General features: G+C 42.1%; 1 protein-coding gene across 4 annotated transcripts in view; it reads left to right on the top strand.

The window, feature by feature from the left end:
- The first annotated feature begins 433 nt into the window (after window positions 1-433).
- ACVRL1 (activin A receptor like type 1) overlaps window positions 434-27,089 on the top strand; it is an 82,030-nt gene continuing 55,374 nt past the window's right edge. Inside the window, exons 1-6 of one of the 4 annotated variants that reach the window (XM_042454441.1) lie at window positions 434-486; window positions 937-1,186; window positions 22,150-22,224; window positions 22,744-22,974; window positions 25,838-26,046; window positions 26,830-26,929. In XM_042454441.1, the coding sequence (XP_042310375.1) occupies window positions 22,158-22,224; window positions 22,744-22,974; window positions 25,838-26,046; window positions 26,830-26,929 (607 nt within the window). In that variant the 5' untranslated portion in view covers window positions 434-486; window positions 937-1,186; window positions 22,150-22,157. Of the gene's footprint in view, window positions 487-686; window positions 1,187-10,690; window positions 10,787-22,149; window positions 22,225-22,743; window positions 22,975-25,837; window positions 26,047-26,829; window positions 26,930-27,089 lie in introns of those variants that run through there. The other 3 variants (XM_042454442.1, XM_042454443.1, XM_042454445.1) reach the window with 3 other exon arrangements.

Genomic DNA, 27,089 nt, shown 5'->3' on the forward strand with positions numbered 1-27,089 from the left:
TATATATATTTCTATCCCGCTTTTTGCCAGGCAATCAAAGCAGCATACAACAAGTTAAAATACATCCATATATATATAATGCATTGAGCCATGGCAGGTAAAGCGATGTCAAAACAGATTATTTCTGTAGTGCAGATGCAAACCAAACAAGGCCTGAGCTGTCCAGGATGACCGTCAGTTTGCAGATTAAGAGGCCCATTGATAGCAGCTACCAATTGTAGATTTTAGGAAAGTTACTTTTTTGAACCAAGGAAAAAGTACCTTTTCCAAACAGTGTCCAAGGGAACCAGAAAACCTGGAACTACTATTGTGTGGTTTTTACAAGTGTCTGTACTTCTAGTTACCAGACAGGATACAATGATTTTACTGGCTTGGACAGATAAAAAAGCAACTGGTTTGGTTACCATGCAATTCCTGACTAGTCAATTCAGTTCTGAAAACGAAGGCAGCAGTAAGGAGGGGTGAGAGGAAGGAAATCCAGAAAAGGTGAGGCAATAGGGATTGTTCATTTTTCTTTTCTTTTTTGCTCTTAGAGCAGAGAGAGGATCATAGAGAACAATTGCAAAAGGCCCTGCTGTGCTTGGGAGGAAGAGTGTGTTTTGTGTGTGTGTGTGTGTGTGTGTGTGTGTGTGTAGATCTGTGCTCTGCAATAGGAAATGCTTTATTAGCTGGGAGTGGTGGAGAAAAGCCAGGCAGGAAGAGGCAGTAATAAGAAACATTTTTAACTTCTCCCACATCCAGAGCTTGCCAAACCGCTGCTTTCAGCAAGAGGGAAAGCACAAGAGGGGGGCTGGAAAGAGGATCCTGTCTCCCACTGACCCACTCGCAACCCACCCCTACACACTCCCAGCTGCCTTCAGTCCAACAGCCTCCTTCAGATAGATTTGACTGGAGCTCAGTTCCAGACTCAATCTGGGAACACTGTTCTTTTTACAGTGGAAGATCCAGGAGGGCTGGAACTGTCATCTGGAAGGAGACCCATGAATCCATCTGAAGCAAGGCGCCTGAGTCCCGTGCAGAGCTGCCCAGGGTGATTTCAATAAATCCATCTTTCCCAGAAAATCAAACCCCACCTCAGACATTGGTACCCAAGAGAATTCTCTCATCCGAGGAAGCCTCCGCCAAGGCCTGCTGAGATACCACTGGCAGCCGAAGTCTGCTCCATTCCACCCACAAAAACTCCTGGGTAAGTTGGAATTAATGTTTTGTCTCCTTGATTTGTCCATATTTATTTGAGGAAATTCAAGACAATAAAGAGAGGCCCTCCCAGGCAAAAGAGGGGGGAAATGCCTGAAATTTCTAATATCAAAGCCTTAGGCCTCAGGCTTTTTACAGCATGGAGAAAATCGTTAAATACTAAGGAGCCAGCATGGTAGTGGTTTGGATGTTGGACTATGACTCTGGAGTGGCCATGGAAATCTACTGGGTGTCCTTGGGCAAGGCTCAGACTCAGGGGAAGGCAATGGCAAACCCCCTCTGAAGCAACTTACCAAGGAAACACTGTGATAGGTTAGCCTCATAAGTGAGAAACTACATGAAAGCACATAATAACAAAAAAAAAAACAATCAGCATGAAATTCCCATTAATACAGGAAACAGTGAGCAGGTAGGTAGAGGGGTCACCTGGCCACAGTTTTTGCCACTCTGGTGAACTTTAGAGTACTGTAAGTATTTCTCAGTATAGATCTGTACCGATCACTTAGACTCTGCAGACCTATGAATGCATAGTTCCATTTTCATGGACAGATCACTACCTAGTGGTGTCTTGTTGGGTTTGTGTGTGTATGGATGCTTTGGAACTCTCATCCGGTAGTTGATGGTAGAATGACCCAGTGAAGGGTGAGAGGAACAGTTTGACTGGGGCAGAGGCCTCAGGCTTCCCCTCTATGCCTGCTTCTCTGTATTGGAAGCCTTCCCACAGTCATGTTCGAAGTGATGACCCATGGGGGAAAGAAAACAGTTGTTGGTGGTTGTTGGTTATGACCTAGCGTAAAAAGGAAACATTCTAGTTGGGCAAATTTAACAAGTGACCATCCTGACTTTGCAAAAACTGACTGTGAAATAGATTGCCTCACTCTGCTTTATAGTAGCACCAGCTCTAATGGACTGTCATCCAGCCTCTTGCTTAAAAATCGATAATGATGGGAAATCCACCACTTTTTGAGGCAATCTTCTCAAATGGCAAATGCCAGGGTACAGCAGGGCTCATCTGCCAGCCATTCCTTTTGCATTCTGTGGCTATTCCCCTCTCTTGTAGTGGAATGCTGTGTATTTTAATGATTGTTCATTTCCCAAACTACCCTCTTGCTTTCAGATATGGTGGAGGGTGCTATTCTATCGCAGTTGCTAGTGCTAGGTACATGGAACGGGGAGGGGCATTTTGTCTCAGGCAGCAAAGTTGCTTGGGCTGTCCTTGCCATCAATCAGTTATGCTATAGCAGAGGATGTCTTGCTCTGGCAGCAGATTGTTTGAGGTGTCATTTGAGGTGACTCCAACTCTATATTCCAGTATTTCCAAATTCTGATTAACTCTCAAGAGCTCTTGCAATGGCATAATAAAACATCCATTAATATTCCAAAATTATGACTTTAGGCAAGTGGTGAAGCTGTAGACCTCAGCCCATGTTCTCTTAACATAGGTGAAGTTGCAGTATACAGTCAGGTCATTGTTCTATCTTACAGAGAACTGGCTTACTCTGGTGGACAAGAGATCTTGCTCAGCCCTACCATTTTTTAATCTCCTTTACTGGAAAAGCACATGAGATGTATATTCTGCTCTCCCACTGTGTTATGACCTATCTTGCAAGTGTATGTCGATTGATCCTGGAGAAGATAATGACAATAATGATGTATAAGAAGAAAGAAAAGGAGCACACAATAATTCAGTTAAATTATGAGAGCCAGCATTGTGTGAGCCAGCATTGTGTAGTAGTTTGAGCATTGGACTATGTCTCTGGAGAGCAGGGTTCAAATTGCAGCTTCACCATGGATACCCCTGTAGTAACCTTGGGCAAGTTGCCCTTTCTCACCCTCAGAGGATGGCAATGGCAAACCCCATAATTTATATTTCATATTTCAAATAAATATGAAAAATGGCCATGGGAGAAATTTGCCCCAAAACCCCCATGATAGGTTTGCCTTACGGTCACCATAAGTCGGAAAAGTCTTGAAATGACACAACAACAATATTTATACTTTGCATTTTCAAAGATGCAAGAATCTTTCCATAGTATCACCAATGCTTTGCATTCCATGATGCACAATATTACACATAAGGTATTAATTTCTAATTTAGCAGTGGACAAAGTACGGCCCTCCAGGTCTGCAGTTTGCCCTCTAAAGCTCTTTTTGTGGCCTCTGGTTCCATTCAAATGTCTCCAAAATGCAGTTTTTCTGACAGAAAGGGAGAGATGACTTGTCTCTTCTGGAAGCCTTCAGGGATCATAGTCACATTGCATTGCACTTTTAAAAAATATTTTTGAAATACCAGTTTTTCCAAACAAGTAATGGACTTCCAGCTACACCTGGTTTGCATTTTGTTTCTGACATACAGTATGTGGCCCCTCAGGTATACCCAAGGGAAGAAAAGTGTCCCCAGATCAGTCAGAGTTTCCCACAGCAGGCCTGAAGAAAAGCACCATTCTTCAATACCCAGTAAGACTGTGCAAAAAAATAGTACTCCTCTGCCAAATTTTAAGTGAACATTTTTCAGGAGATAAAGGCCAGAATCCTCTTTGTGACCTACACTGGTGTAGCCTGGAGTTTATACTAGGGTGTATCATTTGGGGGATGTTGCAGCAGGAGATAGTCAGTACCACCTCATGCAATATGGAAGGTAGCTTTTGAGTGCTGATGACCAAGGTCTCCTCCCAGCTACCAGGCACTGCCCATACAGTATTTCCCAGCCACTAAATGACCATAGGAGACTAGCGTCAGCACTTCCATAGGTGGCAGGAGGGGAATTACTTGGTGGAGGCATTCTGCAGGCATGAGGTAGGATCAGACCCATTGTTGAGCAAGCTAAGTTGTTCAGATACTGATTTGTTCAGATGCAACAATAAGCCAGGGAAATACACCAAGAGCATGCCCTAGCTTATTTCTCTGGCTTGTTGTGAGAGAGACCTGTCATTGTGCTAGGTTAAAACATAACAGGAAATCATGGACAGAAGGTCTATAGTTGTTTAACTGCTTCTGATACCAGCAAAGGGATTGGGAATCAAGCACCAATGACCAGTCCAAATACTCTAGAATTCTGGCTTGTCATTGCACTTAAATACTCTCCATACTGTCTATGGGTTCTTGTGGTTGTGTGACCTTCAAATAGTTTCCAACTTACAGTGGCCCTAAGGCGAACCTGTCATGGGATTTTCTTGGCAAGATTTGTTTAGAGAAGATTTGCCATTGCCTTCCCCTGAGGCTGAGAGCATGTGACATGCCCAAGGTCACCAAGTGGGTTTCATGGCTGAGCTGAGAATCAAACCCTGGTCTCCAGAGTCATAGTCCAACACTCAAAATGATATTTCAATCTGGCCTAAGATATTCATTGTTTTCTGACCGCCTACCTTCCTACTGTCCCAGTTTGACATGGACAGTTCTGATTAATCTTCTGTCATCCCACTTTTTCAGCTGCTTTTAAAATGCCCTCATTTGAATCTAATCTTCCCACTTTCCCCCTTTGTCTTCACAACTGCTGCAAACTGAGTTCAAAGTGCAAAAATAGTTTGCACACAGTTAATTCAGCAAGGAGGAGAAGACGGGGAAAATTTTGCCCTTTCCAATAAGCTCAAGCAAAAGAAAACTGTTGTAGCCTCTCTTAGCTTGAGTGTTCTTCCCCATAAATAATGTTTGCCATCTTCATCACATTCTGATGTTGCTTGGCCATACCTTTCCAAGTTTTCATCTGTGAAATGCTGGAGGGTCTGTGAATGGATCATAAAGATGTTACATGCCACATATTATTTGCACCACATATATGTAAGGTAGGTTAGGATTACATTTTTTATAAGTACAGTAGGCCTTTGGAAGCTGCTGGGATTTGGTTCTAGGACCCCCCCCCCCCCCCGTGGATACTAAAATCCATGGATGTTCAATTTACACTTAAGTACAATGGATAGTAAAATAGTATCCCTTATATAACATGGTGAAATTAAAGTTTGCTCTTCGGAATTTATATATATATATATATATATATATTTTCAAGCCATGGTTGCTTGAATCCATGCAAAAGAATCTGTAGATACAGAGGGCTGATTATAATTTATATACCCTCTTTTAGTACAAATAGGAACCCATAAAGCAGCTTTTGTTGTTGTTAAATGCCTTTGAGTTGATCTTGTCATGGCCACTCTGTGGATGAGACATCTCCAAGACCTCCTATCCTCCACTGCCCTGCTTAGGTCCTGTAAATTCATACCCTCCATAATTGAGTCCATCCATCTAGCATTATGGTCTTCCTCTCTTTCTACTTCGCTCCATCTTTCTTAGCATTATACTTTTTTCTAATGAGTCTTTCCTTCTCATGATGTGGCCAAAGTATGACAGCCTCAGTTTAACCGTCTTGGCTTCCAGGGAGATTTCAGGCTTGATTGGTTCGAGGACCTATTTGGTCTTTATGGCTGTCCATGGAATCCTCACCACTCTTCTCCAGCACCACATCTCAAATGAATTGACTTCCTTCTTACCCATTTTCCTAACTGTCCAGCTCTCACATTTGTACATGGTGATGGGGAATACAATGACTTGTACAATTCTATGATTTCATGCTCATAGTACAGATTTTTTATACACGGATTCAAGCATCCACAGTTTGAAAATGTTCCAAAAAAGTATAAATTTCAAATATCAAATATCAAACCTTGATTTTTCTGTTTTTTATAAGGGACACCATTTTGCTATGTCTTAAACATCTACAGATTTTGTTATCCACGGGGGATCTTGTAACCAAACCCCAACATATAACGAGGGTCCACTGTATATCTTTACTCTTCAGGATCTTTTACAGTTCTTTCACGGTTGCCCTCCCAATTCCTAGTCGTCTTCTGATTTCTTGACTGCAGTCCCTGTAATGATCAATGTCTGATTCACGGTATGAGAACTCCTTTACTATTTCTGTTTCCTAATTGTCTAGGTTGAAATTGTATAGGTCCTCCTGATCATTATTTTTGTTTTCTTTATGTTTAGCAGTAAGCCTGCCTTTGCACTTTCTTCCTTGATCTTCCTTAGTAGTTGTTCTAGATATATGATGTTTTAACAATTAAAATCAGACAACTCCATTTAATTCTACATAAAGCTCCCTTTGAAAGTAATTTGGATTTGGAAATTTAAACTATTGTAAATGCTTCCACCTACCCATATGTTGGTCGGCGTAGCTCTTTTCCAACTTATGACAACCCTGAGATGAACCTTTTGTGGAATTCTCTTAGAAATATTTATTCAGAGAGGGTTTGCCTTTGTCTTGCTCTGAGACTGAGAGATTGTGACTTGCCCAAGGTCACTCATTGGGTTTCCATGTCTGAGCAAAGATTCAGACGCTGGTCTCCAGAAGCTTAGTCTAACACACCAATGACTACATCACTCTTGCCCTTTATATGACACCGATTTTGCACCAATTGTTTTGACTGTTTTTGTGTTTCTGATCCCAGTACAAATGCCTGTTATAATCTTTTAGTCCTCTTACAGTTTGAGGCCAGGCTAAAATATTTTCATTCTGCTGATTTTAAAATTGTGTCTATTTAAAATTGCTCTCTGTTAACATGTTAGAAAGTCCATCTGTTTTTTAAGCTGCTGCTTTGTAACTGTTTAAAACATTTTAATATGTTTTATATTTTATGCTGTAAACAGATTTGTGAAGGTTATGCCCTAAAATTTTAAGGCCTAAAACTAGAACCTGTAGAATTATGACAGCATAAAATGACTTAATAAATAACATGTCAAGGATGACAAGCAAGACTAAAATTTTGATCAATTTTTTAAAAAAATGGCTTGACCACTAACCTAAAAGATAGCAAAGGGAGTGCTCTCCAAAGAAGAAATATAAGTGGGAGGGAATAGGGCTCTCATCAGATATCAAACTCATCCAGCATTTAGGGATAAGTGGCAATAAAATCTAGAGCTTGAACATTTATCTATTTATTTATTTTAAGGATTTGTATCCCTCCTTTCTACCACAATGGGATTGAAAAAGGTAATGTCTTGCTGTTGGCCATTAATTAGCACCTTAAAATTAAAGTTATTGATTTTTTAAAAAAAATTAACACAGCCATTTGTTTATTTTAAAAACTTTCTACAGTAAATTGAAAAATGGTCAGAAATGGCTAATATTATTATTATTATCATTAACCTTTATTTATAAAGCGCTGTAAATTTACATTAGAAATATTATTAGAAATATTAGAAATATTTACATTAGAAATACATTAGAAAGTTACTCCACCACAATATTGTGATAGTGTTGTTAACAAAGTGTGTATGTGTCTTCAAGTTGCCTTTTGACTTATGGCAAACCATGAATTTCTTTCTTTTTATTCATTTTTATTAAAAACAAATAACACAACAACAAACAGAAATATAATTTAATCATATATGGGCTCGTTCCCACTATGCTTTAAAGCAATTGCCAATCAGTTTATATGACCATTGTTCCCACCTGAAACCGGTTCTGATCCTAGTATGATCAGTTTCAATCATGATAAGGCAAGGCAAATGCAAAAAAAACCCCACTCTTTCCTGACACTAGTTCTTTGATGGTTCTTTTGGAAAGAATCGATTCTGGAGCGTGTTCAACAAGTGGGAACGACGAATCTGAATCGCATCATTCTAGAGGGGAGGGACTAATGACAGAGGGGTGTTTACCATTCCTCCTCAGTTTTTGGTAGATCCACCATCCCCCCCCCCAGCGCTGCCTTTGTGCCTGTGGTGTGACCTATGGGTGCATTTTTAAAAAACAAATTCACAGAAGATTAATTCTGGGGATTAATCTTGAGTTATATTGATTTGATCTGTCAATTGTTATGCAGTTTTATTATTGTTGTTATTTGCTATGCATTCTTCTTGCTATTTATTATTATTGTAATTTGTTATGTTATTTTTATTCTATTGTTATTGTGATGTATTTTTCTTACTGCTGTAACCCGCCCGGATTCTTCGTGATTGGGTGGGATATAAATAAATAAATAAACCAATGAATCAAATCTTCTATCAATTTATTTTTTAAAAAATCTATAAATGCCATGGAGCCCTTTGAGGGTTTTAGCACTGTGCTTCTGAGCATCTCTTTGGGGGAAACACCTCCTAAATCAGTGATGGAGAACCTTTTCAGGTTCATGTGCCAGGGGGTGTGGCTTCTAACCCCTTAGGATGAGGCTGTGTGCTGGGGCGGGGCTTCTGGCCCAGGGTGCATGGCTTCCCCACTGCCCTTTTCCCGCCCCCCCCCAGCTGTCTCTTAGGGCCGTGAGGGAGCGGAACCATGGGCACGGCCCCAGTCCTCCTCTTTCTGGACCTTTCCTCACCCTAAAGGGCTAACTGGAGCCCTTTGGGGACGAGGAAAGGCAAAAGGGGAAGAAGAGGAATGGGCAGGCCCCCTGCCTCCCTTCCCACGGACCTTGCCTGCCCTCCAAGTGCCCCGTTTGGGGACACTTGGAGGGCAGGCAGGGTAAGTGGGGAGGAAGGTGGCTGGGCACGTCCCCTGCCTCCCTCCCCATGGACCTTTCCCTTCTTCTAGCTGTTCCTCCCAAGACAGTTGGAGGCCGGCAAAGGTCCCTGGGGAGGAGCAAGTGGCACGCGCCGGTCGCTCCTTCTCTCCCTGCCCATTCCCCGACCTCTAGTTCTCTTGAAGAGGCAGCTGGAGGCCGGGGGAAGGCTGCAAGGAGGGGCCTGAGGTGCAATCCTCTGGCTCCTTCTCCAGAGTGCCCTTTTCTGTCTTCCAGCTGTCTTGGAGAAACAGCTGGAGACCAGGAAAAGGCAGGGAGGAGAAGGAGCAGGTACGTGCATCCCTCCTCTGCCTTCTTCCTTGCCCCGTGCCCAAGGAAATGGCGTGAAGTACCACTTCCAGCATGCGTGGCATAGGTTTGCCATCACTGTCCTAAATGATGCCCAGCTGAGAGGCCCAGTGTGTGCCATAAACCTCTGCCTACCCAGAGCCCAGGCTGCCGCTTATGTCACTGATGACGCACAGATGATTGACATGCATTTTGCAGCGGCGCAAATTAGTGGGAACAACAATTGTGCCAAAAAAGAAGGGATTACAAGGACATAATGAAAAAATCCACTTTCATAGTGGGAACGACTAACCTTTTGGAATTTACCAATACGGAGCGAAGGCGAATCCCAAACCGGTTTAAATGTAAGTGGGAATGAGCCCTATATATGATTAAAACTGCCACACAAAAACTGCAAACAAAGAGAAAGAAACAACAACAATCCTAACATAACACAAATAACCTAACAAAAACTAACAGACTCTCTGACTTCCTCTCCCCGAAATGGATGCTTATATCCCACTCCTACCAGACTTCCTTTGATTCATAGTACAATGGTCCCTTGGCATCCATCGAGGTTTGGTTCCAGGACCCTCCCCACCCCCTGGATACCAAAATCTGTGGATGCTCAAGTCCCATTAAACACAATGGCATAGTAAAATGGTGTCCCTTATATAAACTGGGATAATCAAAGTTGGGTTTTTGAATTTTTAAATTTTTTAAAAAATATTTTCAAGTCATGGATAATGGATTCGGTGCATAAAAAATCCGTGTATACAGAAGGTTGACCATACACAATACTACTATGATATAAGCAAGCTCGTTTCATTTTACGAAACCTAGAACCAATAGATGACTCCAGTAAGAATGCATTTAAGAAATAAATATTTCCCCGTCTTCTAAAAAATACATCAAGGATTTCTCCTTAATCGAAGTTGTCATTTTTTTCTGCCACTTAATAAATTTCAAAGGATTTTCTTTGTTGTTGTTGTTGTTGTTGTTAACTGCCCTCAAGCCACCACCACCCCAGCTCATAGATGAGACATTTCCAAGCCCCCCTGTCTTCTACTGTTCTGCTTTGTTCCTGCAAATTCATGCCTAAGACCTCTCTGATGGAGTCTATCCATCTGGCATGTGGTCTTCCTCTCTTTCTACTTCCCGCTACCTTTCCCAGCATTATTGTCTTTTCTAATGAGTCATGCCTCCTCATGATGTGGCCAGAGTTCAACAGCCTCAGTTTGGTCATCTTGGCTTCGAAGGAAATTTTGGGCTTGATCTTACCAGGCTCTAGCAAATTCCCTTAGTTCATTATTATATTATTCAGATCGCTGAATTATTCTGCAATGCACCTTTGCATCAACTAGGGAGAGTAAAATATAAAGTGGGATTTCATGTATGCTATCTTTTTGTGTGACAAAGCTTAAATCACAAGCGCTATAGGGTTAGATATAGGAACCCACATCAGCTGTTCATTAAAGCACCTAGTTTTGCATGTTGCAGTTGCTGGATTTAAATGCACACTGGTCACGAGGTAGGAGACTACAGCTGCGGGAAATTTTCTAGTCCCATAATTTGAAACAAGGCCAAAAATTATCCTTGAAGTCACACACATTGGTCATTTAAAAGGAAAGGAAAAAAAGGAACCAAGTCATGAGTGTTGTCTTGGCATTATAAAGCAGAAGCAGTCATTGTGTTTGAGGTTTTGAGATTTTTAGCCACAGAATTATACTTAGCACTTACAGAAGACTTGTTTAAGGTCTTGAGAGTGCTTCTGGTAATCTTCTCTGTAATCTTTGCAATGACCCTGTAAGGTAGGCCTATTATAATCAAGCCAATTCGAGATTGGGTTGGGGAAGGGTGCTGGATGAGACAGTAACTTGCTTTTGTTCCTGTTGAGATCTGAACCATAGACTCAATTCATGCTCTTTGAGTGCAATGAAAAAACAGCATTCAAAGGGTACATGGAATATAGAACAGGGATGGGTAAATGCACAACTCCAGTCATCCCTGGCTATACCATTCTAAAAGGGAAAGGTTTTCCCTTGACATGAATGTCTAGTCATAACTGACTGTAGGGGGCAGTGCTCATCTCCATTTCTAATCCGAAGAGCCAGCATTATCTGAGGACTGCTCCAGTGGTAGGGTTGCCATAAGTGAGGACCTCCAAACCGGGACAAATGCAGGACAACATTTTCAAATGTAGGACACATTTTATAAAAATGGAGGACACACAAAAAATTGAGGCTTTTTTTAGAAATGTTAATATAAATGCATGTTTCTTAGGCATGATCAAAATGGAGGACATGTTGACATTATTTGTAGACAGATCACGGAAATGTACTTCCCTTTCTGGCCAACCCCCTCTCCCCATTCCAAACAGCACATTTGAGCATTGAACATGGCTTGATTTTAACATTGCCTTTTGCATATTTCAGAGGCTTATTCCACAACCAAACCCTTTGGTCAAGGGACTTTGGTTTTCCTTCATTTTGACTTGTTTTGTCTGTATTCCTCCCCACTAAATAAAGGAGACATGAAATGGAGTTAATGGGTACAAGTTGTTAAACAAAAAAGTCTTATGAGACTCTGTAGGCAAGAGGTGCACCATCTTAAGAACTGCATTAAGCACACTTAGGCTGCTGCCACACTGCTTTCACTCTCATCATTCCATCCTATGGAATCCTGGGATTTGTAGTTTGTTGTGGTGCCAAGGCTGGGCTTTGAAATCTCAGGCATAAGAGAGGCAAAAGGCTTGGGCTGCATCTACACTGGGGAAATAATCTGGTTTGAGACCACTTTAACTGCTTCTGCTGAATGCTATGGAATTCTGGGAATGGTGGTTTGTTCCAGCACCACAGCAGAATGGCAGTTAACCCCTGGAAAGCTCTCTGACCAAGGTGACCAATGCCCTCACCCCAAAATGTAGGGCATCCAAGCAAAAATATGTAGGACATGGCCAAAAATAAAAGCTAAAAACACCCATGTAATTATAAATCCATGCTTCTTAGCCATGATCCAAATGGAGGACATGTCCTGGAAAAGGAGGAGGATGCCTGGTCACCTTGTCTCTGGTCCAAAATGCACTGCAGAAATAAAACAATGCTGGACTGAAATGCCCAGAGTTCCTCACCAAAGCTGCATCCACACTTAGGAAATAATCCAGTTTGAGAGTGACTTAACTGTCCTGGGTTAGTGCTGGGGAATGCTGGGAATTGTAGTCTATTGTGGCCTCAGAGCCATCACTGACAGAGAAGTCTCAATGTCTCCCAAACACTAGCATTCCCAGGATTCCTTAGCACTGAGTTAAAGGGGTCTCAAAGTGCAGAGCGGGGGGGGGGGGGGGGAAAGCAGGGAGTGGGAATGAGTTTCTGAGAGGAGAGGAGGAGAATGAGGAGGAGGAGGAGGAGGGAGGGAGCCAAGGGAAGTGGCCAGGACCACCAGAGGAGCCCCTGCTTTTCCTCATCATCGCAGCCTTCTCACTGCTGGCAAGAGGCTCTGCCCCCAGCCAGGCAACGCCTCCATTCAGTCTTCTTTTGTCAAAAGAGCTCTGGTGCCACAAGAAACTACAATTCCCAGAATCCCATAGCACTGAGCCATGGATATTTAAGGGGGGGTCAAACTATTTCTGCAGCCTTTTGCTACCCCAAAGCCTTCTATTATTTACCAGCAACTTGCAAGGCAAAATCTCTTCCTTCCAAGCCATTGAAAACCAACCCAAGGGGAGGAGGGCTGATTGCTTCTTTCCCATTGGTCAGCTTTGGGAGAAATTTGCATATTACAAGTAAAGGCGTTTAGGGCCTCAAAAACGACCCTGTGATAAAGAATTACAAGAATACTGACCTGGTAGACATTTAAAAGAGGAGGCATTTAGGCTCCCAGGGAAACAGGAACCATTTATGGCCTTTTTTCTTTGCTCACTGTAACCTGGAAGGTCAGGCCTTTTGCAAGACATATATACCAAGTGGGCTGGCAATAGCTCTGAGTGGCAGATGTCTTGAAGACCTGCTCTCTAGGCTAAGCCGGGGAGGGTGGCACACAGCCATGGGGAGGGCCTTGCTGGGGGGGAGGTCCCGGGGGAGGGGCCAAACTGGGGCCGGGACCATGTGGCCCTGCCCCAAACTGGGAAAGTCCTGCCCCCAGGCAGGATATGGCAAGCCTATCCAGTGGTCATGTGGCCAGCATGACAGCACTGAATGCTGTTACCTTCCCACCAAAGTGGTACCTATTTATCTACTTGCATTTGCAAGCTAGCCTGTAGCCAATGGGAGTTAAAATCTAACAGCTTCTTTAAAGCCACAGGTTTCCCACCCCAGTGCAGAGTGAGTGGAGTAGGAGAGTAGAAACTGAAACCAAGATAAAACAAAACAAAATCATTAGGTAGAAGGGGAACTTTACCTCAATGGGAGAGCACATTCCTTGCATGCAGAATTTGCATGCCGGATTTGATTCCTGGCACCTCCAGGAAATGGAAATAAGGAAGATATTTTTCAGCTGAGAACCTAGAACAATACCACTGACCTAAATGGGCAACACTAGGCTCAGAGGATAACTGCTCTGAGGGCTAATGGCTAAACCAGGTGACTTATGGAAGCTCCCTAATGTACAAATGAGATTCTGTGAATATCAGTGTTGCCAATTTCCGGGGAGTTCCCCGGAATCCGGGGAATTTAATTAATTTATTTCCGGGGATTTTGACTGAATAATAAAATAATAAATATTGGGGAATTCTGGGGATTTTGGATTTGGTAAAACATTCCAGGGAAGATCTTCGAGGCTTGTTGGCAACACTGGTGAATATAGAAATTAAGACCAATTCACATGAGTAAACTGGCATGTACAAATTTGGTTTGAGTGGTTCTGTGCAGGAGTCTGCCTGCAGTGAAGCCACCGTGTCATTGCTTCACCCATGTGGCCAGCTCACAGTCCTCAAACCATATTTATTACTCTGTCTTTCCAGAAGCATTGTGCATACGGGACTTGACTTCAATGCACCTTGAAAATTGCTGTGTCAGCCAAAAGATGCAACAAGTACCAATTCCATTCAGCAGTGATATTCTTCACTCAAAAGCAAGTTCTAGCTTGTGGCATTCGTTCCCCTTCCTCCTTGGCCCCATGTCATTTAAGGGTAAGAGAGGGAGACACAGAGAAAAAGAAAGAGAAAGTTTAAAAAAAAAAACAATGTTAGAAGAGCCCCATGGAATCAGATACCAAACCTATCTAGGATCATGTATCAAAGACTTAGCATGGCCAATAATAGATCTGTCAATGAGTCTTAGCCGTAACAGTCAAAACTGGATTTTTTTTCCAAATTGGCATACTTCTGATATAATAGTGGGAAGCTGGAATCAAGAAGCCATTTTTGTTATACCTCTCCCTAGGGATCTGATTGATCACCCCAAGACATTTTTCAGCCTGGGGTGAAAGACCAAACAAAGCCCTTCCTGTCATGTTCCATGTACAGGAGATGACCACGCAGGTGAATTTGACTTCAGCAGTGGTGGCAGGAAAGTATCTTCCACTGCAGCTGTCCTCCAAAGTTTTGCTGTCACAGCCAGCATCAGCTGCCTGAGGTGGCCTCCTTACTCTCCCTCATGATAGAGTTGGCCCTCAGTCTTGGAGGCAGAATGCTAGACCACATGGGCTTGTGGTCTGGCTCAACAAGGCAGTTCTCTTTTTCTTATTTTGGTCTAACTACTCTTAGGCAAATCCTATAGGTAGGGCATCTCAGTATCACAAGACCCTTGTGGGTAGGTGTTTAGCAACTGCCTGATTCTCAGAGTAGCTGCTCAGAGCTTCCCTTCCTTCCATATGAATCAGGACAGCCTAGTGAGCAGGGACTAATTGCAATTACAGGATCCCCGAAGAATGAATGAAGAGGTGAGAATCAGCTGCTCTGGGGCTCTTATTGGAAATACCAATCATGATAGAACTAGGATAAAGTGAGGCCCAGTAGGCTACACTTAATTTTGACACTTTCAGCCTCTTTGCCTTGCATTTTGCTGTCACAGTCAATTGGACAGACGTTATTTATTCTAAGTCTGAAAGTTTTATCCACAGCTTCCTTCATTTTGAGTTGACACAGGACAAAACAGAGCTTGGAAATACTACTTTTTGGTACTTTAATTCTCAGAATCCTGAAACTGGCATGTCCTGTAGTCATCATGGCTAGGAAATTCTGGCAGTTGTAGCCCAAGAAAGAAATATCACATTTTTGGTTAAAGAATACTCCTGCCCCCCCCCCCCAACTCACTCTTGTCACCTTTCTCCTCCTCTCTGTGTGAGAAGTGATGGACTTACTGTTTCCCAATTTCTGGGGTGAATTCTTAGAGGGATCTGATTTTTTGACTTCCAAGGTCTCATCTAAAGAGGTTCTGGAAAGCAACAGACATGCAAGAGGGAGTCTCTTTCGCCTATCCCTCTGGAGACTCCAGTGCAGACAGTGTCTATGAGAACTACAAGCTCGCAGGCCAGCTGAAAAAGGAGGAGGTCACAGGATTTCACATCAAGGGCAGAGATGTCTGGGAAACAGCTGGAGCAAAGGGGGAGTGTTATGGCTCTTGAGCTGTCCAAGAGGAAGAAAGGGGGCTAAAAAAAGAAAACAGAGTGGGAGGAAATGTATTAGATATGGACTCATGCATAGACAAATAATATATTGTAATTTGCTTGGCATCTCATTGTCAAGTCCTCTAAAAATGCTAAGCAAAGCTGGAGCTTCTAGGAGTGTATAGTCCAATGCCTCTTGCTGTGGCCTTGTTGCAGCTTCTCTATGCAGCCTTGTTTGTCTATCAATATCAGCACTCCCTTTCACAATACAACAGACTTGTACAGTGGATCCTTGTTATATGCTGGCATTTGGTTCCAAGATCCCCTGTGTATAACAAAATCAGTGGATGCTCAAGTCCTATTAAATATAATGACATAGCAAAATGGTGTCCCTTATAAAAAAGGGAAAATCAAAGTTTGGTATTTGAAATTTATACTTTTTTTGAACATTTTCAAACCTTGGATGCTTGAATCCGTGTATAAAAAAATCAGTGTATAAGAAGGGCCGACTAACAATGTGACAAAGTACAGTAATACAATTTACTCGGTAAGATAAAATAGCAAACCAACAAAAAGACTAACAACCCCACAATAAAAAAGACAAAGGTGAAAGAGCAAAAGACAGGAAAGGGAAGACACGTCACCCTACTCCATGCTTGAGACATTTCTCTTCCAATATGTCTTGCAATTAAAAAGAAACCCACTCAAGGACAAGGGAATGAAATGTTGCAGCTGACATCAAAAATGGTCAGAAAATGGTCTGGGACAACAGAAATGTTTTGTTTTGTTTTTTAAAAAACAAAAAGACAAAAGATTACTGTGTTTAGAAGGCTATAATTTGAGCTATGGATGGCATGAACAGGGAATTTAAATAACATTTTGAAAGGAGTGCTGTGGAAGGTATGGAACAAATACAAGAAAAATATATATAGAAAGATACCACAGTGGGCTACTGCACATGAAGCATTTATGAAAAATCAGAAACTAATTGAAGATGGCTGGCTAAAGTACCAAAATCTCTCAGACTGGAAGGAGGTAAAGCCTAGACTTAAAAGAAGGGAAGAATTACCGTATATACTCGACTATAAGTTGATCTCATGTGTAAGTCGAGGGCAGGTTTTGGAGCCAAAATGATGGATTTTGATATGACCCATGGATAAGTTGAGGGTCAAACCTAGGGTTGTGTAACAAAGGATCTAAAGGATGAAGCAAAGGAAAACAATGCCAAAGAACTTGCCAAATTGCAGGAGGCATAAGTGTTTGTGTTCACACAGAAGGATAGAGGAAAGGGTACAGGGGGGTTAGTGCTTCCAGGAGAGACTACACTCTTGCATTTCATCAGGAGATGATTTCTATTTTTATGAGAGTTAAAGTACAGTACTTACATTGACCCTGTGGATAAGTCAACTCCATTTTTTTTAAATCAATTTTTGACTAAAATTTCTAGACTTATACATGAGTATATTCAGTAATTAATGAGGAGGTCAACAATGGCAAATCTCCTCTGAACAAACCTTGCCAAGAAAGCCCCATGATAAGTTTGCCTTAGCGTGACTTGAAGGCACACAGCAACAACAAAACTAGCAGTGGTTTGCTTATAGATAATAACACGCAAGAAGTAAAATGGACATCAAACTTGAAAGACTTGAGAATGGGAAGATGGATCTAGGTAAAATAATATTTGATAAAGATAGCCACATTATATCAAGGATGTACAAATTACTATTAAGAATTAAAATGGAGCAAGAAAAAGTGAAAAATTATACTATAAAATGGGCCCAAAATGTTGGGCATGCAATTCACATGGATAACTGGGAAATAATTAACAAAAAAATTTCTGTAGATGATTGATGTATGGATAATCATAGAATCATAGAGTTGGAAGAGACCACAAGAGGATGTTAGTGACTATATATGTGAACAAAAAATATAAATAAAAAAAACCAGTGAATTACAGCAACAAATGCTGCAGCCTTTTAAAACATTTGCTCTGTTTTGAAAAGCCCTTAAATAAGTACAGGAAACAAGTTGTACCTGATCAGTCCCTTGCAGATGTAACACAGTATCCACACAAACATGGTCTACACACCAGCAGCCTTCTCTGGGAATGTCCCTCTTTCCCACTGGCTTTGTGATGGCCAGTGCTAGCCATAGTTTGTGTTAGCTAGCTTCATATCCTGATTTCAAATCCTAGTAAAGAAGAGAATCCTGATATCTATTAACTGCATAGGCTCCAACATTTCACAAATGAAAACCAGGAAACTTGTGGCCAAGCATCATCAATGTGTGGTCAAGATGGCAAAATTACTAATGAGGAAGAATAGGCAAGCTAAGAGAGGCTGAAGCAGTTTGCTTTTACCTGAGCTGACTGGCAAGGGGAAAATTTCACCCCCTCCTCTCCTCTCTCTCCTCCCCTCCAACTACTTTGAATTCACTTTGCAGCAATGAAAGTAACCTGAGAACAAAGGAGGAAAGTAGGAGAAGGAAAGAGAAAGTAGGACATTTTGAAAGTTGCTGAAAAAGTGGGATGACAGAGGAATAATCAGGATTGTCCTTGCCAAATCAGGACATTTGGAGAGTTGTAATTGTGGTTTGAGTTATTGCAGAAGTAATGCTAAATCATGGTTAAGACCGACAGGGGAAAGGATGAGAAATTTGTGCTGAAGAAGAGCAGGGACCAACTGGTCCTGATGCTGGTATTTGAGAAGCAAAATGCTACCCTTCCCTCTGGACTGAACTGCAACAAGGTTCTCTCGCCTGTGTTTTCCTTGAGCCACAAACAAGCAACCTGTGTGGGGTGAGTGGATTGTGTAATGGCTTGCTAGGCGACCTCATGGCTGGAGCCCTACTGCATATGTTTCTTCTGATAGACCTTTGTGAATGCACAAACTCGCTCTGTTTACAAGCCTCTATTTCCCCCCATCAAGGACAGAATCTAAGCAATCTTGATTCCTGTCGAGGCTGCAACGCCCTGGCTGCATGCTGGAATTTGTGAATAGCAGGAAATGGAGACACACAGCTTGTTTACATTAGGAATCTGTGAGCAACGAACAAAAATGGCCCCCAGACTACTCCCAGAACAGGCCCCACATTTTATACTTTGTATTTATTTTTATTCAAGTTTTTTTTTTCTTTTAATAAAGGAGCGGGTTGCAACAGTTGGATAGAGAATGGGTGAGGTCAAGACGCCACTGAGTTTAGTTTGGCAAGATTTTCTGTTTCACAAGAAAATGAACAAAGAAGTAAGCCCTCCACCCACCACCCAAACCCTCCTGTCTCCCTTAGTGAAGCAGCTGAAATATTTCTGAATATCTGTAAAGAGTATTTTTATATCATTGATAAGCCTGCTGGGGGGGAAAAACCACCAGCAGCTGGCCTTTGTTCATGGAAACAGTGGGGACAGATTGGAACCAAACCAGGATCAAACACAGCAAAAGAAGAACTCATCCCCAGAACATCAGAGGGCTAACTCAGCATCCTTGGAAGCCAAAACCTCCTGACAAGAACCAATACTATCCATCTATGAGAGGAGGAGGTGGAGACGAGGAATAAAAGCCCCAAAGCTGAAAGACCACAGCTGAAATCAGATTTCTAAGCACCTTCTAAAAGATCCCCATTTTTCATGGGTTGGTTTAGTAAGGTCCTGAAGAGCTCCCTGGAACACCATCTCCAGATAAAGAGGGTATTGTGGAGGTCAGGTGTAGACAGTGTGGTGTACAAATGAATTATGCAGAAATTATTCTAGCACTGATATTGTGCTCGTACGTTTCTGTTAACATAAATGGAACACATACTTTCCTATTAACATAAATGGAATTAATTAACACAAATTTAATTTACATTGTAGGTGTTATTCCATTTGTATTTCTAGGCTGGCTTGAATAAAAAAAGGTTTTATTTTGTAATTGAGGTGAAAACACTAAAATTCTACATGGGTTTTAAACTTTTATTTAAAACTTTTTGTGGAATTAAACTTCACATCCAAGTTTCAGATGACTTATTCTGGCATGTCTATGTATATTTTGGCATGGTGATTTCCAGATATTTTGGATCACACAATCTCTGACGATTGGGCAGGCTGGCTAAACTGAAGACACTAGTAGTCCCAAACATTTGGATGGCACCATTTTGTATACCACAGTTTTAGTCATTTGCTGCTCAAAGCCTGGCAAGTGAAGTTGCAGAAAAGTTCCCCTGGCTTTCTGTCTAGGGGTAATCATGGAAAACTGTGGTCTTCCAGGTGTTTGCCCCAACTTAGGCTGAGAAACACCATGCCAAAACACACACACACACACACAAAACCAAAAGCAAATTTGCTGAAATAACAGGCAACTGTGTCTTGGCACTTGTGTCAGGTTTTACAGGGAAGCCTCCATGCGCAAAGAAGGGGAGGAGGAGAGCCAGGATGGCGGGCCCCAGTTGGAGGTGGAGAAGGCTAACAATCTGGCCTGGAACCAAGCCCAGTCCATCCTAGACACCAGCTCCAGATCTGGAGGAGGAGGCACAGACACTTCACCTTCTCCAGAAATGTAAATTAAAGGGCTGGGAGCAATAGTTTAGGCAATGCCCCACTCTACTTAAAACAGAGGACACTGGGTTGAACAGATGGTGATAAATTAGCTCTATCCAGACCATTTCATTGCTGCAGACAAGAGCTCCCAAACTTCTATGCAACTCTTCTGACATATCTGGCTTCCATGCTCTCTGACCTTTGGTATGTCCTTTTGGACTAATCTTTCTGGAAAATCCCCTCAGCTTTGGATTTTACTCTGGGCTGCTTTCTCCGTTTGAACCCTTGCACTGCCTGGGTCATGCTTCTGTTTTTAGGACCATGTAAACTTTGGGGCTTGGCCAGCTTTCCTCCTGCCAGTTCTTGTGCACTATAGATGTGCTCACCTGAGCATTCGCTACCTTTAAACAGGACACAATGTGCATTGTTATTTTCTTGATGGAGTTTCCTGTCTTTTGGGGGGGGGGTAGTAGTAGTAGTAGTAATTATTTTATTCTATTTGTTCCTCTTGTTTCTACTGTTACTTGCATGGAACATCCTATTGTGGATACTCCTCTTTATCAAACAAACAGAATGAGGCAGTGTAAGAGTATACACACCATACATTTTTCATGAAACAGCTACCACTGAAGACTGTTTGAAAAGGGGGCATCACTAGGGGGTGCAGGGATGTGGACCACACCAGGTGACATTGTGCTTTTTGGTAGTAACTAGGCTTGCGGGACTTTCCCGGTTTGGGGCGGGTCCGCACGGTCCCGCCCCGGTTTGCCCTCGCCCCCGGGCAGGATATGGCAAGCTGAGGGAGGCTTTCTCTCTCCGCCTGGGCTCCGCTCCCCACCGCAACTGCGGCGAGGCCCAGGGCCCATGCGGCGAGGGAAAGCCTCCCTCAGAGGAGGATTCCCTCACCGCTTGGGCTCCGCTCCCCGCCGCGATTGCGGCGAGGCCCGGGGCCCAGGCAGCGAGGGAAAGCCTGCCTCAGAGGAGGATTCCCTCGCCGCCTGGTCTCCGCTCCCCGCTGCGATCGCGGCGAGGCCCGGGCCCAGGCGCGGGAAAGCCTCCCTCAGAGGAGGATTCCCTCGCCGCTTGGGCTCCACTCCCCGCCGCGATCGCGGCGAGGCCCGGGGGCCCAGGCGGCAAGGGAAAGCCTCCCCTCAGCGAGGCTCCTATTCAAATGTAGGACACACCAAAAATGTGTCCTACATTTGAAAATTTTGTCCTACATTTTCCCGGTTTGGAGGTCCGGACGTATGGTAACCCTAGTAGTAACAGGCTGTGGCCTTTGCCTGTATCCCTTTAAAACGCTGGAGATGGTGTGAATGGGGTATCACCTGGTGCAGCCCACACCTGCTCACTGGGAGGAGAAAGAAGATGCCTCAGGATTTAAAAAAAATATTAAATTTTATTATTTTAAATTTTAAAATTCAAATTTTAATTTTTTAAAAATATTATTCTTAAAGTTTCTTTAAAATCATCACATCTTAATAATATGTCTTTATTTCAGTATCTTACAGCACATTTATTTTCTTTACACTTACAGTTCTAGTTAATGTTTTATAGTCAATATGCTCCTAATACAAAATTTTACTAACTTTTATCTTCTTTTCTTTATAAAGTTTGTTTTAATTCTTCTCATATATATATATAATGACTTCTGGCAAACATGCCTTCTTTTCTTTCTTGTTTGTGTAGAACTATAAGTGTAAAGAGAATAATTGTGTTGTAAGATACTGAAATAAAGACATATGAATAAAAATAAAATCATCACATCTTAACAAATTTTCACTTTAATCACATGAAACTATGTACATGTAAACAAATTTAAGCTGTGTGTATGATATTGTAATTTAAAGGTATAGTTTTGATTTTGCTAGATCTTTATGTCATAACTATTGCCATTACATTCAGTGATAGATAAATAAATAAATAAATAAATATACAGAAATTACGATTTATGATAACATTAGCAGCAAAAATTACTAAGGATTTTGTATGATGTGATATGGAAGGAGGTAAATGTGGGGGTGACACCCTGAGTTACCACACCAGGTGACACCAACTCTAGTGACGCCACTGATGGTTATTATGATTTTAATTATTAACTCAACCTCCTTTTTTGTTCAGCAGACAAAATGCTTCAAGGAGTTCTCATGGGCATTTTCTTGATGATCCTGAATCTCTCAAGAAGCTTTATTGCTGGTAAGAAATTTGGGGTGGGGTGGGGTGGGGTTAGGTGGTGAATTGAGATTATCTCAATTAAAGCAGGATTGTGGAATCTTTTTTTCCCCTTTAAAGGGCAAAATTCCTGTTTGGGTAGGGTTTTAGGGAACAGTAGTTTTTACAGTTGGTGGCAAAGCCAAGGGCAGAATGGATGGGCCAAAGCAGAATAGGGCAGGACCAATATCATTCCTACCAATCTGAACATTTCCTCACCAAGAACATAAAATTTAGGAGCTGGATAGATCTGACCCAGATGGAAACCGCGGCAACCAAACGCTGCAGCCTTCAGGAGGAGGCCTAAAAAGAACCCGCTCCCCGCCTTATCTGGATTCAACCCGCATCCAGTAGCTTCTAGTCTTTCTGCCTCCAAAAACATTTAAGCCACATAACTAGTAATGTGTGGCTGCCTGCAACATTGTTTGGCTGTGTCAAGAGGCTGAAAAACAAATGGTGAAACATCCTGTGAAATATATCCTGTCCTCCTTCACATCCCTGTAGGTGAACTGACCTGTCTTTGTGACAAACAAGGATCAAAGTGTCGAGAAAATTCCACTTGTTCTGGAGTGCTGTGTTTTGTAAGCAAACATCGGGCAGCTGGAGAAATTATCCACAGGATAGGATGCCTGGAAAAGGAATATGAGACATGCAGGGGCTCCATTCTAGAAAACTTTGGCATGAAATGCTGCTCATCCAACATGTGCAATTTGAATCTCACCATCCAGTTGGAAGGTATGTCTGTTGGTCTTCTCCTTTAGGGATCATACCACACAAGGAGGGAGGGTAGAAATGGGAATTATGTGTTTTCTCCCACCTTATCACTTCTCCTCAGATAAGACATTGTGATAGCTCTTCTATCTCATGAGAGTCAAATTGCATTCTAGATTAAACATTAAATGGTGATTTACAGATCTCTATTTTTACTCTAGAGCAGGGTTGGAAATCACATGGCCTTCCGAGTGTTCTGGACTGCTGTTTCCAGCATTTCTGAGAATTGGCTAAATTGGTCAGAAATTATAGCCTAGCCACATCTGCAGGGCCATATGGTTCCTACTCGCAGATTAGATCATCAAAAAATACAGCCACTATGTAAATTAAAATGAATAAACTGCAACAAAGTATTTAATACCACTAAGGCACAGGGTCTTTACTGAAGAGTCAGTCAGTGTGGTATGGTGGTTTAAGTGCTGGACTAGTACTCCAAGAGACCAGGGTTTGAATCACTGCTCGACCACAGAAATCCTTTGGGTGACCTTTGGTAAGATGCTTTTTCTCAGCCTCAGAGGAAGGCAATGGCAAACCTTCTCTGAACAAATCTTGCCAAGAAAATCCCATAGTAGGGTTGCCTTAGAGTCAATATAAAATGGAAGTGACTTGAAGGCAGACGACAACAACAACAACACTAAATGATTTTATGATTAAAAGACCTAGAAATTTCCTTCTTTACCAGGTTTATTTTTAAGACTATTCAGTGAGTATCAGATGACCCTCATAGAGGAACATATTTCATAACGGTATAAGCATCCTGTAAAATTTCCCTACCAAGGGCTCATATACACCAGCCAGAATATTCTAGGCTGTTCCCAGAGTATTCACATCATTCAGACAGGTTGTGGTGACGGTGGGGTGGAGTGGGGCAGGAACCAGTGTAATTGGCCAGTGTAGGCATGCCTTGAGTGTGTCTCGTGAGACATTCTTCTGATGTGGTCAACTGTGGTTTTACTCCAATAAAAAGACCTTCATCCTTCAGTGCTTGGTTATACAGTTGATCCTCCATATGCATGGATATTTAATCCACAGATTCAAGCATATGCTTGAACATATTTCTAAAAGATAAAAATTTACAAAAAACAAATCTTGATTTTACTATGCCATTGTATTTAATGGGACTTGAGCATCAACGTTTCTTCTTGGTATCGAGGGGGGGGAGGTCTTAGAACCAAACCCCAACAGATATCAAGGGTCCACTGTCTTCTTTAAGGCAGAGATGGAATAATATGATGTTCCAGATGTTACTGGACTACAGCTACCACAGGGATGTAGCCAAGGGGGGGAGGGTTCTTGGGGTCCCTTCCATTAGAATACTGAATGGTGTGTGCTGCTACGCCGCCACACCCAAGCCCCATTATAATGGTGGCACTTAGTCTGGACCCCCCCCCTTCCTAAAATCCTAGCTACGTCCCTGGCTACCAGTATTCATCACCTTTTCTCCCATCCCTGCTCTAAAATGTGTAGCCCAGGCTTCAAATTGGGAACAGCACACAGGCTGTGAAAGAAGTTGGCCTGTTTGTTTTTCAAACAAATAGCTCTGTTAGTCTCTTGCAACATAAAAAGAATGTAGGGAGAGGGAGAAAAAAAGAATGTGGAAGTATTAAGACTAACTGTTGTTGTTTTTTTAGCATGGGCTTTTGTGGATATATATACACTTCTTCAGATGCAGCACAGAGTGCAGTAACTTCCCCATCTAAAATTTCCCTCTCCATCACATTCATCTGCATGGTAGATTTTTTAAAAGATAGGAAAGTTCAGCTCATTCCAACTGAGGTGTATTTAGGAGCCTATCACACGAAGCAGGTAAACTGCATGATGATAGCATCTCTGGCTGGGACTTATCACATGACGTCATTCCTCTTCTGTTGTTCTCCTGGTTTGGAAAGGGTTTCTTTTACAAACCCAAAATATCTGGTAATGACTTTTTGCAAAAGAAACACTTTCCAAAATGTCTCCCACTGGGTGAACAACAGAATAGGAACAATGTCAAGTGGGAAGTGAATGTTGGGAAAGTCCAACTCATATCAATTGACATGTTTTTACTTTCTTTTCATTCCTTCATGCTGTGAGTGCGATCTGTAGATAAAACTAGACAGGGAAATAAGAAGTACATATACTTCCATGCAGGTGTACTCATCTGCATCTTGATTGGCACCATTTATGCTTATTTTAAATAGTTTAGAAGATGAAGGCAACTATTTAAAATCAATTATTGTATGGCTTAAATTAGAAATTTGACAAAGAAAAGAGACAGGTGAATTAAATTTATTTCTTAACTTTAAGTTGAAATTTCAGCAGAAATCTTTTTTTCCAGCATTAGGCTGTTAATTAATTAATTAGGCATTGTGTGGGGAAAAGTGGACAGGAGAACTATTTCTCCTTCTGTCATTACACTACAATTCGTAATTCATTCACTGAGACTAAATAGTGGGATTCAAAAAGATAACCGTGTTACTTTATTTTAATATAAAGCATATTTCATTTTAATATAAAGCATAAATCATCAAGGAATCCAGGAGCACATTTGGGACTAATTGGTTTATTCTAGCCTAAGCTTTTGTGGCAATGGAGAACATAAGAGGGAGTTTGCTATTGGACTCAGGACCTGCCTGGGAACTTCCCATCACAGCATCCAGTTGGCCACTGAGGGAAAGGAATCCTGGACTCATGTACCAATCGTAGTAGTAGTAATATCGTATAGGTTGGGAATACAGTCTCCTTTTGTACATATTGCCATTTCTGTGGACTTGGTGGAGTCAAAGCAGTCATCACCATCAAAACACAACAGAAATCCAATCAAAACATTTTATTTCTTTCTGATCAGGTGAAGGTCAGATGGGCCTATCTCTTAAGAACCTTCTCCTGATGATCTTGGTTCCACTGTTCACCATTGTGCTCCTCGCTGTGTTGGTGGGACTTGTTTTATGGAAAATGTCCCAGAGTCAGCCAAGGAAAATGCAGTTTGGATGTGATGAACTAGGAGACATGGATTTCATCTTGAAGTCATCTGTAATTGGCGACAGTACCTTAGAAGTAAGTTGGTGTCTCAGTGTCTTGCTCTTGCCTTGAGCTCCTGCCTCCAAGCAGCCTTCACAAAAGGAAGCAGGAAGAAGGCTATTATTATTATTTATTATTTATTTATAAAGCGCTGTAGGCTAGTGGCAAGCTGGTCCACAGCTCTGGTTAGAGCCCCCAGTTGAGCCCCAAACCTGGCTGCAAATAGAATCACTTGTATTGGTTGCCTTTGTTTTCCTTTGTATTCTTTCTCCTTCTTGCCTGTTTACCCTTAAATTCCCTCCTGCTCATCTTCTTTGTTTTCCCCATCTGCTGGCTTGCCTTCTGAAGTCAAGGCGATAGCATTTGGCCATGGCAAGGATGGGCAACTCCTGGATGTTGTTGGACTGCAACTCCCAGCATTCTTCGCCATTGGCTGTGATGTCTAGGCCTGGTGCAAGTTGCAGTCCAAGAAGAGAGACACACAGTCTCCATCTATCTTGTATTACTGGCATGAGCCACCGCAAAAATGGAGACTGTTGTCTGTGATATATTTTCAGTGCCTTTGTCTTTTTTTATTCCTGGAAGTAAATCCTGAGACCCAATTAAATTGTCTTTCAAAGCTGGCTTTGATATCTGCATTTGTGTGTAGAGTTGTCTAGGACGCAAAAGTAGACAAGAAGGCTACATCAAAATAAGGATGATGACCAGGTGCATTATATTATGTGGCTTAGCAGACTGATATGAAATTTTGCTATTTTATGAGGTGTGTTTCCCATATCATTTGCAAAAGCTTCATCACTTGTTTCAAAATGTATCCAGGATTTGATGGATGATGACTGCACCACCGGGAGTGGCTCAGGGCTGCCCTTCCTTGTCCAAAGAACTGTAGCTCGGCAGATCACACTGGCTGAATGTGTTGGTAAGCAAATGCATTTGTCCACCACCATCACTCCCCAAAAAACTATCATGTAAATTGGGTGGGGAACCTATGGCCCTCCAGGTTCTGACAAACTACCATTCTGATCATGCCTCACCACCAGCCAAGCTGAAGGAAATTTTAGCCAGACTCATGAGGGCTT

The sequence above is a fragment of the Sceloporus undulatus genome, chromosome 2, assembly GCF_019175285.1.
Source record: "Sceloporus undulatus isolate JIND9_A2432 ecotype Alabama chromosome 2, SceUnd_v1.1, whole genome shotgun sequence".
Lineage (NCBI taxonomy): Eukaryota > Metazoa > Chordata > Lepidosauria > Squamata > Phrynosomatidae > Sceloporus > Sceloporus undulatus.